The following is a 14,701-nucleotide window of genomic DNA, read 5'->3' on the forward strand; positions in this document are numbered from 1 at the left end:
GTTGGATAAACACATGACTTCATCAGAAGTGGCAATCGGGTAGTAATTGGGCAGAATTGGTTTGGTTTGTGCTGCTGGAGATGCTCAGCATCTCGTTTGAATTTAGAGCGTTTGGGAGGCCGTGGCGAGCAGCACAGTGGGCAATAACCTCCTTGAGGCACACAAGTCGCCCCAACGTGCTGGTGCGGGGAGCTGTGGTCCGTGTGTGTGGTGTCCTCCAAAGATGAGAGGCAATCCTGCCGCAGAAGCAGCGCAGAGTCGTGGGGTGGGCTTGGTTCCTCGGGGCAGAGCCCATGGGGGTGGCTGGGGCACATTCCCCCTTTCGGCAGCCTTGTTGCAGAGGCTTTCTGGAAACAGCAGGGAACAGGAGCCCTGGCAGCTGCAAAACCCCCTGTCCTGTGAAAGCCTTGGAGGAGACAGGGCAGGGGGGCTTACTGCAGCCATGGGTCCTCAGGTCTCCAGCTGTGGGGACAAAGAAAACACCCTTCCTTGTTAAAAGTGGTGTATGAAATGAGTCCCCCTGTCCTCAGGCATGTTCCTCCAGATGCAGCCGTTGGGTGTAATGCAGTTAAGCATCTCCAGTATGGCCTTTCCCAATTTCCCTTTTAACTCCGTTGTCTGATTTACTCCAGATAGTAATTTCTCAGAACGCTGCTTCAGTTTTGCTTTCTGTTGTAGGATTGTATGTCCATCTCTGAGGATATACTTTTTTTATTGTATTGTATTCTCTGCTTAGGCTTTTCATCTTGGGGTGATTTTTTTTTTCTTGTTTTAATAAAAAATAAATAAATCAGGAATGCTTATGAAAAGCTTGATGGTCCTTTTGATCTGACACTTCACATATGGGCACATAATTATTTATTAAAGACTTCTTTATGTCCCTTTCCATTTAAGCTATAAAAAGAGAATATTAAAATTAGTAAATACATATTCATGAGAACACTGTGGGCCAAACTCTCCTCAGACAGACCTGACTGCAGCAGGCAAGGAGGATGTGACCCGTAAGTCGTAGTGCTGTTAACACATGCTTTTCAATATCTGTTCCGTCTTTATGAATGTTGTTTTTAAAGAGGCGGTGAAGATACTCAGATTCAGGAACCTTGCTTGTTTTTTCAGATCCGCCTCACCTCTTTCCAGCATTCCACCCTCCTGTACCAATTGATGCGAGACATCATGAGGGACGCTACCATTACGAACCATCTCCCATTCCTCCTCTGCATGTGTGAGTATTCAGTATTTCCCCTCGCTTCAGCTGCCTGGAAGAACGGGCAAGTACATGACCCTTTGCAGTGCTTTCAGCCACGCACCTGGAGTGCCAGTCTTGCCAGAGAGTGAGGATTCCTTCTGGGAAGTGTTGGGGTTATCTGTTCGTGAAGCAAAACCCAGGCTGGTGCCTGAGGAATTCCTGTTATAATCGGTGTCTGGCAAGTGTTACTTGTATGTTTTGCTGACATTTATTCTGTGTGCTGTTGTTCTATAAATACTATGTTCTATTAAAAAGTGCTGAACCCTGTGAAATACAGCCAGACAAAACATGTATTTTGTCTGTATTAGGCTTGGGATTCTTCATAGCTAAAATTTCCTCTAATGCCAAAGGTTGTTTGGTTTTGTTTTTTTTTGTCCCCAGTGACTGCTATGAAGCATAATGAAATTTTTGGTAAATTTTTGTAATCCCCGTTGTGTGCGCGCACAGGCAATCGGCTGATTGATGGGAATGTCACCCAAACAAAATGGCAAATGTGATAGAGCACATGGTTTACACAAAGATAAAAGAATTGAATACCAGTGATAACGTGCATTAGAAAAGGGTGGTAGTGGTGAAATGCTGTGGAAATAAATATTATCTTATTCTATGTGGGGAGACGGATATCAGCATTGCAGAATAAATCAGTTGTGTCCAGAAAACTGCTATATACCATTAAAAATGGAGCCAAAAAGCAGGGCTTGGTACTTCGTTAAAAGGCTTGATATATACATTTAATCATATCTACTAATCACCTTTCATACTGAGAAAATACAAGAAGAAAAGCACAAGTAATACTTTGAAGAATAATGCTAGTTGTTTAGATGGCAGATTGCTTTGCTGTGGCTATTAGTTACAGCTGTGTAATTACATATATGCAGAAGAAAAATGAAGTTGTTTTAAAACAAGTCCTCCTCTGTGAGCAGAATTAATTGTTATTAACAATCCTAACTACATGCCCAAGTACACACACAATATTTTACTAACAGTTTTTTTGGGTCAGTCTTCTATTACTGAATCGTAATTTCAGAGCAGATTTGCCTGGAGGTAAGTAATAAATCTGTGTTGCAGTCTTCTTGGGCATTAGAAAAAAAGTGGGTATTTATAGAAAGAGAGAGTACAGAAACTTGTGATTTATTCCTCAGAGTTCCTCTGATACGTCGTTGTTTACACCACAATCAACCACATCACAAAATATACTCAAATACACACTTAAAATTGCTGCTAAAAACCATTGTAAGCTGAAGGTGGCAGGCTCAGACAGAGTCATTACACGGTCATCCTCGATTTTGCAGTGCAGTGAATATTCTGCCTTGGATGTTTTTGGGAGCTGGGGGGATGATCCTGCTCCTTCTGAAGCTAGTGGGGAATTTACCTTTGTCTTCAGTGTGAGGTAGATGGGGTAGGGAGCCCCAGGAAGTGTTTTAACCTGCATCAGCAGAGGACCGTCATCCAAAACCTGGGTACTACCTGTGAACCTTCACGGAGGCTTCTGGATCCTGTGCCACATGGGATTTCTGCAAGAGCCCCAAAAGATGTTGAAAATGCCTGCTTCATGCCTCATTTGGTGTTCATAGTCCCCTCTGACGCCGAAATCGATGACAAGGTGCCATGCGCCACGTGCTGCGCGCCCCCGCTTGCTGCCGTACCCCACGGGGCAGCGGTGATTCAGCCGGGCCCTGCAGAGGCTTGTTAGAGACAAGGAGATCTTAGCGTGATGGGATATGACTGCAGGCAGTTGCTTTAGAAATACACTCTGATATCAGCCCAAGCTTTAAACTCAAAATTTCCTTGATACCGGCTGCTTATTTTTCCATTAACTTCTGTCGATTCTTTTGCTCATTTGGTTTGTGTCGCCGTTGGAATGATGAGCTGTAGTGGACCCTTGGAGCCATTGTGGTCGGTTTAATTAAAAGTAAATACACAATTAAGCAACTTAAAAAAAATGTCAGGCTCCCAACGGCTTCTTAGTAGATGTTAAGGTTTGTCATGCTTTTGCAGTTTTCAGGAGTACATTTGAATGTATGTATGTATGAGGTAGACACCCAGCAGTTTTCTTGCAAGTTCTGGAGAGCCTGGTGTGAGTATCGCTGAGGAGTCTTAGATTTGGGATCATTTGGAGCCATTACTTGAACTACTAATACCCATTTAAACAAAAAAAAAAAGAGGAGGAAGTGAGTCTGAGAAGTTATTTGAGAATTCTGGGAGAATATGGCAAGAACACCAGTCAGAATACAGATGTTTACCCACAGCTTCATCAATGACTTCACTGTATGAGTGGTTTTCTCCTCAGCTTCATGATACTCTCAAATGTGTGTGTAATACACGTTTAAAAAGGGCAAAAAATTGGCTTCATTCCAGTTATCCAAGCTCCTAGAAATATGATCCAGAACCTGTCAAGCCTTAGTGGAATTAGTTTAGGTATAATACAAGTGCAGAAAAAATATGGAGAGGGCCTTGTCCGCGTGATACTTACAATGTGTACACATAATTCTGAACAATGGCCAAGTGAAAAAGAAAAAAGAACAGAGGAATTTTTAAGGTGTTACGGGGCTCTTACATATTTGCAGCTCTAAAGATGTGTATGTATTTATAATTCGTGTAGTTTAATTGCTGATGGGCAGAACTATTGTATCCCAAATTTCAGCCTGGAGTCAAATTTTATAATTTGAGTTATAAACCCCTAAAATAAGGGTTTATGTTTATGATGGAATCGCTGACAGATGCTTATGTATAGCAGGACTAGCAGGCATTGCTGTAATTATGCTATCGTATCCTATCATTAAAGATTTCAATTGAAAGAGGTTTATAAATTGCTCTTCCTCTTAGATAAACCACCCTACATTAAGGCATCAACGATATGGTGCAGAATTAAATTAAAATCTCATAAAATGAAATATGTTCTGTATTAGCTGTTTGACACTTAATTTGCCTCTGAATGAGTAGAGGAAATCACAAATTAACCTGCCTTTGTTTTTCCAGCCATGGCTTATTAGGTGTTAGAACAACTGCAATTACAGCCCAATAATAACCCCCAACCCTTATGAATATGTACTGAAATGTGTCACTTTGTGTTACCAAAACCTGTTTGTTAGGAGTGTGTAGTTATCCTGGAATTTCCACGGTACATCTTTGGTTTATACTTCAGGGAAGATGTTTGAAACTTAAGTTGTTCTTCAGTGGCAACATATGAACAGTGCAATTGGAGCTGGAGCTTGTGTTTTCCTTTTTTTTTTTTTTTTTAATTCAAGGCATGAATCTTAGTTTTAAAAGAATATTCCAGTAAACTGTAATTCAGTTTTGCTACTTTTCATTGAACTATCAAGTTAAATTGGTTGTCAAACATCGTATGATTAAAACATACAAAAAGAAGCATGGCTTTAGTAATCCCACTTCTTGCTTTGTTTTGCTTTGTTGTTGTTTTTGTCTAGCTCTTTCTTAATTTTCAAAATTGTTTTCTAGAGTAAGATACTAAAGGAGAGACTGAAGCTAAACTATGTTTTGGCCCTTGATGTTTGCTAGGCCATCCAGTAGTGTGATGCCTTCTCCAGTTTGTGAGCAGTGATTCAAAATCATGCTGCTAATGAGGGTGTTTATTTGAACAGAAACTAATACTTTGAGCATGCTATTTTTTCTATTCCTCAAGAACCAAATAATAAATTTGCTGTTGGCTAACTCTTCCCGTTGCCTGAGGTCTTTGTTGGTGTTTGCTTTATTGGAATGAGAGTTGTTAGCAGTGAGCAGAGGAAGAATAAGGGTGTCTTGACTATTTTTGTGACAGTGCAAGTGTAAATAACTTTACAGTCCCACAACTTTTAAAATCTGATTTAGCCAGGATGAGAGTTGTTATTTATTAATTTAAAAAAGAAAAGCTCCTAAGGCAGAGGCAAACATCTACTGATGGATTTAACCGCAGTGATCTAGGAAGCTGCTATTCTTGGTCATTCGTTCATTCCAACACCTTTACCGAGTTGCGTTAATAGGTTGCTCCCAATCTCCTTCATTTTAAAGCTGGGTTGGACAGACTTTGAGGGTTACCTAACCTGGTATTTCCAGGCGCTGTTAATGTGGCTGTGAAGGAAGCATGTTCTGGCAGAGGTGGGGCAGGGGACAACTGCCAGGTGGGAATATCGGGAATGGCTCCAGGGCGATGTCCTGTGTATATCTCAGAGCAGTTAATGCACGTGTCGTGGGAGGCTAGTAGAAAGTTAAAAGTTCCAGGGCTGAATGTAGTATGAGATACACCACGCACGTTCCAAAACATTCATCCATTTAGCCTCTGTCTCTCTTTCTGTTGTCATCTGATTTTGCGTTAGCCCTGGGCTGTGAGTAAGGAAGCATGAGTAGATAAATCTAAGGGAAGGTGCACTGATGTTACCCATATGCTTGTGGCCAGGGGAGGCTGCCCTTGCAAGGAGGAAGCTGCAAGGTAAAGCTGCTGTCTTGTAGCTTCCTAGGATCAACGATGCTCCAAGCTCCTTTTTTTCTAACTGCTAACTGAGGCTAGCAGCATCCGAGTTTGGCAGTCTGACACCCTGAAATGACACACGTGCAGATAATTGTGCATGTGCCTAATGAATGCCTTGAGCAGATATTCTGAATGGTGTGAATGCACCGGTACTGAAGCAAAGCATGTGTTTTGCTTGCAGTCCACTTCAAGTTGATAAAAAGAGAGTCCGATTCTTAGATATGTTATTTCATATCTAATTTATACAGACATCAGTTACACAAGGGTGAAAAAGAAAAGAAATTCAGGCCCAGATGCTCAGCTTTCATCAGCCTCTGATTTTGGACCACGCTGTACAATGGGGATGTCCAAATGCAAGAAGATTAAAGCGTTGGCTCCACAAAATATCCTTGATTATGAGAGAAACTGCTTGCCATACGTTTGGTAGGACATTTAGCTTTTCCCAGCCCCGTCACTGACATTTTGATTTTTCCTTTGCGCTTTCATTCCTAAGCTCTCGCTTCTTTTAAAAATCATAGTGTTTAAACCTATTAAATCTTTTTCCTGCCGCTTTACCTCAGTGTACCTCTAAGCTGGAGACTTGGCAAGGAGTCCATCAGCTTGTCAGAGTATTCATTGATCCTTTCACAGTGGGAAGGAGAGCCCCACCCAGTGTGAAAAACATCGCTCCTTGAATTGGTTTTAATTACTTTAAGACTTGGAACGGGTTTTATGGTTTAGCCAGGAGCCATCAAAGAAGAAAGACTGGGAAGCTCTTGGGACATGAAAAGATGACTGTACTTAACAGCTTTCCAAAATCACCCATGAAAGTATTTTCTGTAGGCAGGGAGGAATCTTGTATTAAATGGGAAGCACCTCAAGAAACCTGTCCCTGGAAGTGAAGTGGAGCATCAAGAATAAGCAGCTGCTAATAGCCTGGAGGATTTTTGCAGCAAGTCTCTGAGAAGGAAGCAGCATGGTCTGGTGACTCGTTAAAGTTATTCAGAGTTTGTTACATGCCATGGATATGTGTGTTGTAGAATTTGCAAGCAACATGTATGCCTCTTTCCTTAGTGGCAGCAGTGCAGCGATGGTAGTTCACAGAAGTAGAACAGCAGGGCCAGATGTCTGCACGTAAATGTCAGCAGATAGTTTTCATTCAGTGCCAGGCCTTTTACAAAGCGGGGAAGGGGAGGCCTGAGTCTAGACCAGAACTGCGCTCTCTCACTCAGTATATAGTGTTGCATCATTTAAAATAGCGAATCACTGTTTTGTTTAGCTGTTGCTATTTGTTTAGTAATATTTACCTTAAGACTTGCAGATGATAAATTCTACTTTGCAAGCAGACTTGCAGAGTAGCTTCAGAAACAGACTGGTTTTAAAACCAATCTGAAACTGGGAAAAGTTTGGAAAGCAAATTGTTGGTGGCATATATTGAATTGCAGGAAAAAAAAAAGGATATGTGAGTCTCTTAAATTTTTGTTTCTGAGAGACACTTAAAAGGAAAAAAAGTAGGTAAAAATGTGGGTAAAAATAAGTAAATATTCTTTAATGTAGCTGTTTTACATAAGTTCAGTTACATTGATTTGTTTAGGTAAGCTGTAGTTTGACGTTTCTGCACACTCAATTCAACTCCTCTATATTTCTCATGGATTTTGCTCTCTTCCCACTAGGAAAAAGCAGTCTTGAGAGCAGAGTATCTTATTCAAAAATTCATTTCTGCTGGCAAATAAATTCTAGATCAAATAAGGATTCACTGCTAAAAATCATCCCCATTTTTAGAAAGCACATTTACATGAAAGTCAACAGAATTGCCTCTAAGCGCACCAGATTACATTTGGTTCACATCATTCATCTGTTTCTGTGGCGGATAATACTTTGTGACATAATCATTTTCTCTGGAGTAGCTAATTGTAATGCCAAGGAACTACAGATTTATAAAGGAGAAACAATAGCAGAGATAAATATTGCGTTAACAGAGGCTCTTTGTTCTTCTTGTACAGCCAGCTTGATTTCAGGATGGCTGGGGAAGTTACAGCAACTGAAATAAGAGGAAAATTTTGGTGAGATTTTTGATGTAGAAGGAAAAACTTATAAAATGCAATGGTTTGTTTTGTTAAAAATCCTTTGGTAGAAACTTCCCCTAAATCTTTCATTTATTTTTTTGCGTGTCAAGAAAAGAACTTGAGAGGCAGCAGCCCCCAGCCTTAATGAGAAGGCCATGCTTCCACTGGCCGGCTGCTGGCTGACCGCCTCGCATGATACCGTCACTCGGTAGTAACAGCTCACAGGGCAACTTCTCGGGGCGATGTGGAGGGAGGAAAAATAGGGGGAAGCCCTCGGTGGTCTTCGGGAATGTTCCTCTGCTGGTCTAAAGGGAATCGGTTGCCTGAGCCCGACCTGAAAGGGAGAGTGGCACAGGTTCATCTGGTGGGGCTGAATCCAGTGAAAGGGATTCTTAAAGAGGTTTGTAGGGATTGTGTTGTTGCAGAGAAACAGTTCCTAGGTTTGTCAGCAGTAAGGTGGCTGTCGGCACTGGATAGCAGTGCCCCTTAGCTGGTTTACCCCGTCTGGGCAGTTAGCGGTGCTTAGACGAATTCTCGGCTGCCAGTGAGAAGTGGTTCCCTAAGGCGGGCTTTAAACCAGCGTGAATTAAGAGATGATGGAAGCAAAATGAATGGCCAACGCAGTCATGCCTCGGGACACTGTGTTGTATGTAACATTTTTCTGTAGACTGAGGAGTAACTAGGCATGACTTTGAGCTTTTGGGGCGCTGCCTGTGTGCGGGTGTGTATACAAGTGTGCGTGTTTGTGTGTGCGCATGCATCCTCCTTACATAATAGGGTGAATATCTTTGCTTGCATTTAACATGGACTGGGAATTCTAGTAATTCTGATTACAGTTAAAACTAATGGAAGGAGCTACCCAGAGGTTGAGAAAGATGGAAAATTAGAGGGAAAACGTGAACAAAACAAGTAGGAAAAATATTCATGGGCAAAAACATTGAGAACACGTGGGTCATTACCTTAATTTAACATTTAACCAAAAATACATAGAATAGCTGCAATGCTAGTGTTCTGCTGCTTGAAATTTCTATTATCTCATTCTGTTATCAGCTGCAAAGAATGTGAGCTCTAAATATAGTGCACATTCAGAGGCTCTGAGCCCGTGGTTTCTTGGACAAAATTCCTGTGTTCTTTGTGCTGTAGTCAGCAGTATTAGTCGAGTGAGCAGATATTGACTGTGGTATTCACGTGCAGTGAACCAGAAGCAAGCCAACTCTATAGAGGCTGCTGTCAAACTTGTTGCAGTGGCCTGTGAGGTACTGGACTGTGACAGACTCCTTTTTTTTTCAGTACAATTCGTCCACTTATGTTAAATCTTGCTTCAAAGAGAACTGAAATGTTACAGTCTTAGCATTCTTTCTTTCTTTCTTTCTCTTTTTTTTTTGCTTTCTTTTTTTAAAGTGTACTGGTGAGATTTCAGTGTTGTGAATTGGAAGTCCCTAAAGTGAGAGTAAGTATAAACTGGAAGAAATGCGAGCAATGAGTACATCTGCAGTGTAGGAGCACAGAGCATCTTCATCATACTCTCATGCAGTCTTTCCCTGACTTAGGCTCTCTCCTCCCCCAACAAAGACATCACGCCCTATAATATCGGAGTAGGGATTGAATTTAGTTCAGACTTTTTTTCCCAAAGGAATTAAAAACAGAAGTTAAATAACACCTTGTTTTCGTTTTTGTCACCCCTTACTCAACCCACTACGTTATAAATATATATGTATACGTCTATATTTGTTTGCATATTTGTAACAAAAAGCAGGCTCTCGAGCTGGTGTAGGCTGTGCTTCTGAGATGTAGGAGACTAACTAGCCATCCCTTGCATATTCTCTGCTATGTGATACTAGGAAAAAAAAAAAAGGCAAGACCCTAAATCCACCCGAAGGAATGTGCTCAGTGGGTGTTTTATCTGTGTGCCTCAGGGTAGGCTGGGCCAACGTTTGTGACTGATGTTATCGATTAATAGAGGAAACGATTTAAAGAAAAACGTTATGCTGTTTGATTTTTTGCTCTTAGGATGCTTTACATGACCAAGGAAGGACGTGGGACCTTACTTTACAAGAAGCTTTTCATTGAAGCTGGGCCCTATGAAGTTGCCATTAAAGACCAGGCAAGAATATATTGCTTAGTCCCTTCCAGCACTGAATGTATAGGTCTGAACCTACAATAGATTATGACTGCATTCACAGTCAAGTTTATAGGGGTGTTGGTAATTTTCTGGAGACCCCACAGAGGTTAGACACAGAGGCAAAACATCCTGAAGCCAGTGAGCCAGGAATACAAAGCTTCTGAAGGAATGAACTGACCTATCGTCTTCTTGAAAGCATTATTTATGAGGTGCTGTGACCGTCGGTGTTAAGGATCAACAGAAAATTAGGGAGTATTTCGCATGAGGGAGGATTTCTAAACATATCAGATTTAAGTGCCTATCTCTTTAAAGATACACATCTTTCAGTCCTGTATCTCCTGTTGAAATTCAGCCTAGATTTATCATGCCTTTTCCACTGGCCTGTGGAAGAAAAGATTGATAGTCTAGTCCAGTTTATAGAGGCCACCAACGCAAATAGCCCCATTTAACAACACCGTAGACAGATTTGGTGGGGAGAGCAGGAGCTGAATGACCGGGGCAATCGGGTGTTCTCTGCTTCACCCTGGAAGATCACTATCAGCGTACATCATCAAGACAGTACCAAGAAAGCTTGCATAGCTGCCTCTGTCTTGGTTTGCTGTACTTGTTCCTCGGACGTCAGGCTTGCATCCTGATGCCTTTTCTGGGAACTGTGTTTTCTGCTCCTGGGATTAGATTGAATTGCAGAGGTGCTGAGGGAGCAAATGTGTAGGTCATCTTGCTGGTGCAGGTGTGTCCCGAGTTGGCCAGTTTGTTCCCCTTGGGGTTTTCAGCTGCACGCCTAGCTACCTACTCTGTTTAGGGAACTAATAATGCTTCCAGCATATAGAAAGTGCATTTACCTCAAAGACTTCAAAACTGAATTTACTACTTCTCTAAAAAATGTGCAGCCAGAACATTCATTTGTTTTACACTTAGTGCTTATTTTTCACGTATTTCCCCCTGCAGTCTCATTAGAAGTGGTGTCCCCACACATTTCTGGTTCATGAGGTTGTTCGAAGTTACAGCTTTGCCCATGAAATACTTTTTAAACTCCAGTTTTACACAGAAATAAGAGCAAGAACAGCACTGTGAAGCCTTTATCTCTTGTTTCTTCTGATGACTATGCTGTTCCAGCCATTATATATTCACCATTTGTGAGAACCGACTTGTAGTGTGGATTACGTAGCACCGCAGTGGCTTTCAGTGCTTGCAGGACCAAATAAAGAATTGGCTGAGACAAAACTTCTTAGCCCAACGTGAGAACTGAGTGTTTTCCCACTCTGATTTGGTTGCACCCCAGCCAGCTCGCACACCTGGACCTTAGATATTGGCAGAGAAAATACGAGAAGTGACTGTTAGCAGAATATATTTCTTCCCCGCTCCTGACTTAGCAGCATTCACCTTTGATGTAAGTTGTGCTTCATATACCTGTGAATCCTGCTGCCCTCGTGGATGTTGGTGCTGATGCATGGCTCGCCTGCTATTCGTGATGGTACTTGGAGGATGGGAGAAGCTTGGAAGCCCTTGTGTTTTCATAGGGTCACTCCTAGACTCGTGGTCCTGGGTACAGCTTACACGTGTACTGTACATCTCTTACTGTCACTGAGGTGCACTCTCAAAATGAGTTTTCTTCCCCAAATCATGGATTTGTCTTGGGGAGGGGGGGAGCGAGAGGGGAGGCATTTCAGAAAATAATCTGTGTATTTTATACAGAAATTTATATGCATGAAATTTTATACAGAAGTTTCTGTACATCTGTATGATTTTTTTTTTTTCTGCTGCAAGCAGCAGTGTTAGGTGAGAAATTCTAGCTGGTATTCTCTCTGTTCAGTAATAGTAATCCTTGTGAATATCAATTTTGGGCTGTCTGCTAATGTTAGTACAGAGATGTGAAGCAAATCCAGCTGTACCTCAACAGAAATGATTAATGCTGAACCTTCACATCACTGTTTCTATCATGATTATAGTCCTTTAAAGTTAGAATTTTAGTCAAATGTTCCCTTCACAACCAAATTTAGGTAGCAAGTGCAATAGGAGAGACATTCAGTCACTGAATTTGTCTTTTGTTATTGCCAACTTGCTTTTGTTTTAAACAGTTAAGATCTTATTTTAGCATATAAAATTAGAATTAAAGAAAAGCTTTCTCCCTTCCCCCAAATCTCAGTTTTGTGACTTACAGTAGGCACTGGAAATGAAAGCTGAGGGGTTTGTTTTGCTTTGGTTTTGAATTTGGAAAAAGAGTGTTTCTTGGCGTCACAGAACAGACCTTGAGGAGAGTGTTCATTTGAGGTAACGTGAGAGGCTTGTCGGGTGCTTTTCCGGGAGAAGGAATGCCTGCCTTAGCGGGAGGAAGGAGTTAAGGGAAGAAGAGAAGCTGAAATTTGCTGAAACAACAGTGAGTGTGGCATTCTCAAGTGCGAGTTAGGGAGGGCTTAGAGAAAACATCAGTGAATGAGTGAAATGAGGAGAGAGGTGCTTAAGTATTAAAAGTGCTAAAAGCTTCGTTCTCTAAAAATTCAAAAACATTAAATTATGGGAGTACAAACCTGTTAGTTGAAAATACTGTTTCTTGAGAGAACAGAGTGTTTGTGAAATTCTTACATCAGTTGATTTGAAAGTTTGATTTTACTGTCACGGGTCGTACCCATCACAAGAAAAACTTCCTGTGAATACTGCATGGATTTTGTGGAGATTTAGGACCAGCCTCAAGCTCCTCTTTCTGGGCAGGTAATCCCCATGGTGGGCGCAGTAATCTGGTTCTCACGCTGCGGTAGTGGATCCCAGTTAGCAGTGCTGTTTTTCCACGGAGAGTATTGCTGCACGTTGGCAGGAGCACTCTCCGCACGCAGGCTGCATCCTCCTCTGATCTGCCAACGGCGGAGAGAGAAATCAGGAGTAGTTGTGGAAACTATTCCAACTCCCTTAGCTTTGTACCGTTTGGATTTTTTTCTTCTCCTCCCAGTCATGCATACGCGTATGGTTGTGCACTTTCTCTGTGGCGCATAACGACTTCAAGGTTATTTTTAAAAGACTTCCAGGCATTTTCTTAGTGATTTTGAACCGACGCACCATTCACCGGTGTATTGCTTGTACAGAGGTCGCCTTTGATGAGGTTTTTGTCATATGCACCCACTGAAGCTTCAGTGTACTCAAGCATTAGAAAAGCCACTATTTGAGCGTCTTTGTTTTCTTTGTGGAGCTGTTTATTTTGCTTTCTTCCCACACAGTCCCCTGGCCTCGCTCTGACAACTGCTTTTCTGCATGAATTACATTCCTCAGCCGCAAGTCTCCTAATTCTTCCAGTCGATTTGATTCCTGCCTGTGTGATTAGTCCTCTGCTCCAACACACAGTTGGTCTTTGCCAAGCAAACTGCTTGCTAAGTGCCTTTAACATGAAGACCTAACTACATTTTTTAACCTCATTAGTGTGTAGGGCACTGCTTCATTCCGGCTTAATAACATGGCCACTATTGAATCATCACTTGCTCTAAAACAGGTTACAAAAAGGTTGCCTAAGTTGTCTGGTTTTCTTTTGGTATGACTGTGCTTTTGCTAGATAACAGTTTTTCAGCACGTGTCCAGTTTTAGCATATAAGTTGCTTTTTGAAAGGAGACCCATCGGTTCTGCTCAGCTAGATTTGCCATGCTGAGAAATTTCATGTTTGTGTGTTCAAAAAGAAACTCAGCAGCTCTTTGGAAATAGCAAATCTAAGTAATAAAACCAGTAAGAAAATGTGGTTTTGGGAGAAAAGGGGAAGAGGGCTTGGGGGACCTGATAAAAATTTCCTACTTGTTTCACCTTTAGAATTACAAAGATCTCATCCTCACCAGTTTAAACACAGACTTCTCACTGTAACACTGGATTTGGAGCAATGTGGCCACAGGCTGCATTGGTTCACTTTGTCTCATGGGATCAATTTTTAGCTGAACGTATCATCACTGAAATTTATATTGCAGTTGCAATCATGCATAAACTGGAATGGAAAAGATATTACAGGACTTCCAAATGTTGTAAAGGCAGTAAAAAAAAATAAGAAAGTTTCCTAAGAAGACAGCGTCACCAGGGAGCTGGGGGAAGAAAGGAGGCACTGGGTCACATGCCACTTGTGATGGTGCATTTGTGCAGTTGCATAGCACAGCCACTCAGAGGGTGAGACTTCATGATTAATGGTGTTTATTCTTGACAGAAGCCTCCTTTATTTATCTGCAATACAGTTTAGTGATTTTATCAGTCACCTGAATGAAAAATATTCAGTCATACCAATATTGCAGTGTAAATTGAGTAGAGTCACTTTTTATTATATCTTTCAGCCTTATCATCTGCACAGTAATTTTCTAGCAGGGGTTTGATATAGAAAGGCTGGATTTAGCTGTACTTGACACAAAGCCTCTTCAATTTCCCCTAAAAGTTGAGGCTACTCTTAGAAATGTGTATAAATATATATATATAAAAAACCCTCTTATCCAAGCAATTTCAGGATTTGAAAGAATAAAGATAAAATGTGCAAACCTGGATGTGAGAAATGTTGTTCATAGGAAAACATCTAATAGCTCTGAAGCCACTGGTGAAATGCTCTTTAAGCTTGTGGCTTAGTGCAGTTCTTTTTGCATGGCTACGTAGTCTGACTTTCTTCTAATCAATCATCATCCAACTCCAATCAGCATACAGGCAGAGCCTATCGTTCATCCTGGGTGTAATTTCAGAGTTGAAGACTATAATGGCCACATACAGCACATTAGTCACTGCGATAACAGCTAGTGGCACTCCTGAGGAAGGGGGAGGACGGGGGGGAGAAGGGGAATAAAATTCTTCTCATTCTCACAGTGCATTAGTGGAATAG

At 41.5% G+C, this 14,701-nt stretch overlaps 1 protein-coding gene across 2 annotated transcripts in view; it reads left to right on the top strand.

The window, feature by feature from the left end:
* Positions 1 to 14,701, top strand: part of GLI3 (GLI family zinc finger 3) — a 197,175-nt gene that overhangs the window by 103,321 nt on the left and 79,153 nt on the right. For both annotated transcript variants that reach the window (XM_068404739.1, XM_068404741.1), the window contains exon 3: positions 1,117 to 1,222. In XM_068404739.1, coding sequence (XP_068260840.1) covers positions 1,117 to 1,222 — 106 coding nt within the window. The remainder of the gene's footprint in view (positions 1 to 1,116; positions 1,223 to 14,701) is intronic.

The sequence above is a fragment of the Nyctibius grandis genome, chromosome 7, assembly GCF_013368605.1.
Source record: "Nyctibius grandis isolate bNycGra1 chromosome 7, bNycGra1.pri, whole genome shotgun sequence".
Lineage (NCBI taxonomy): Eukaryota > Metazoa > Chordata > Aves > Nyctibiiformes > Nyctibiidae > Nyctibius > Nyctibius grandis.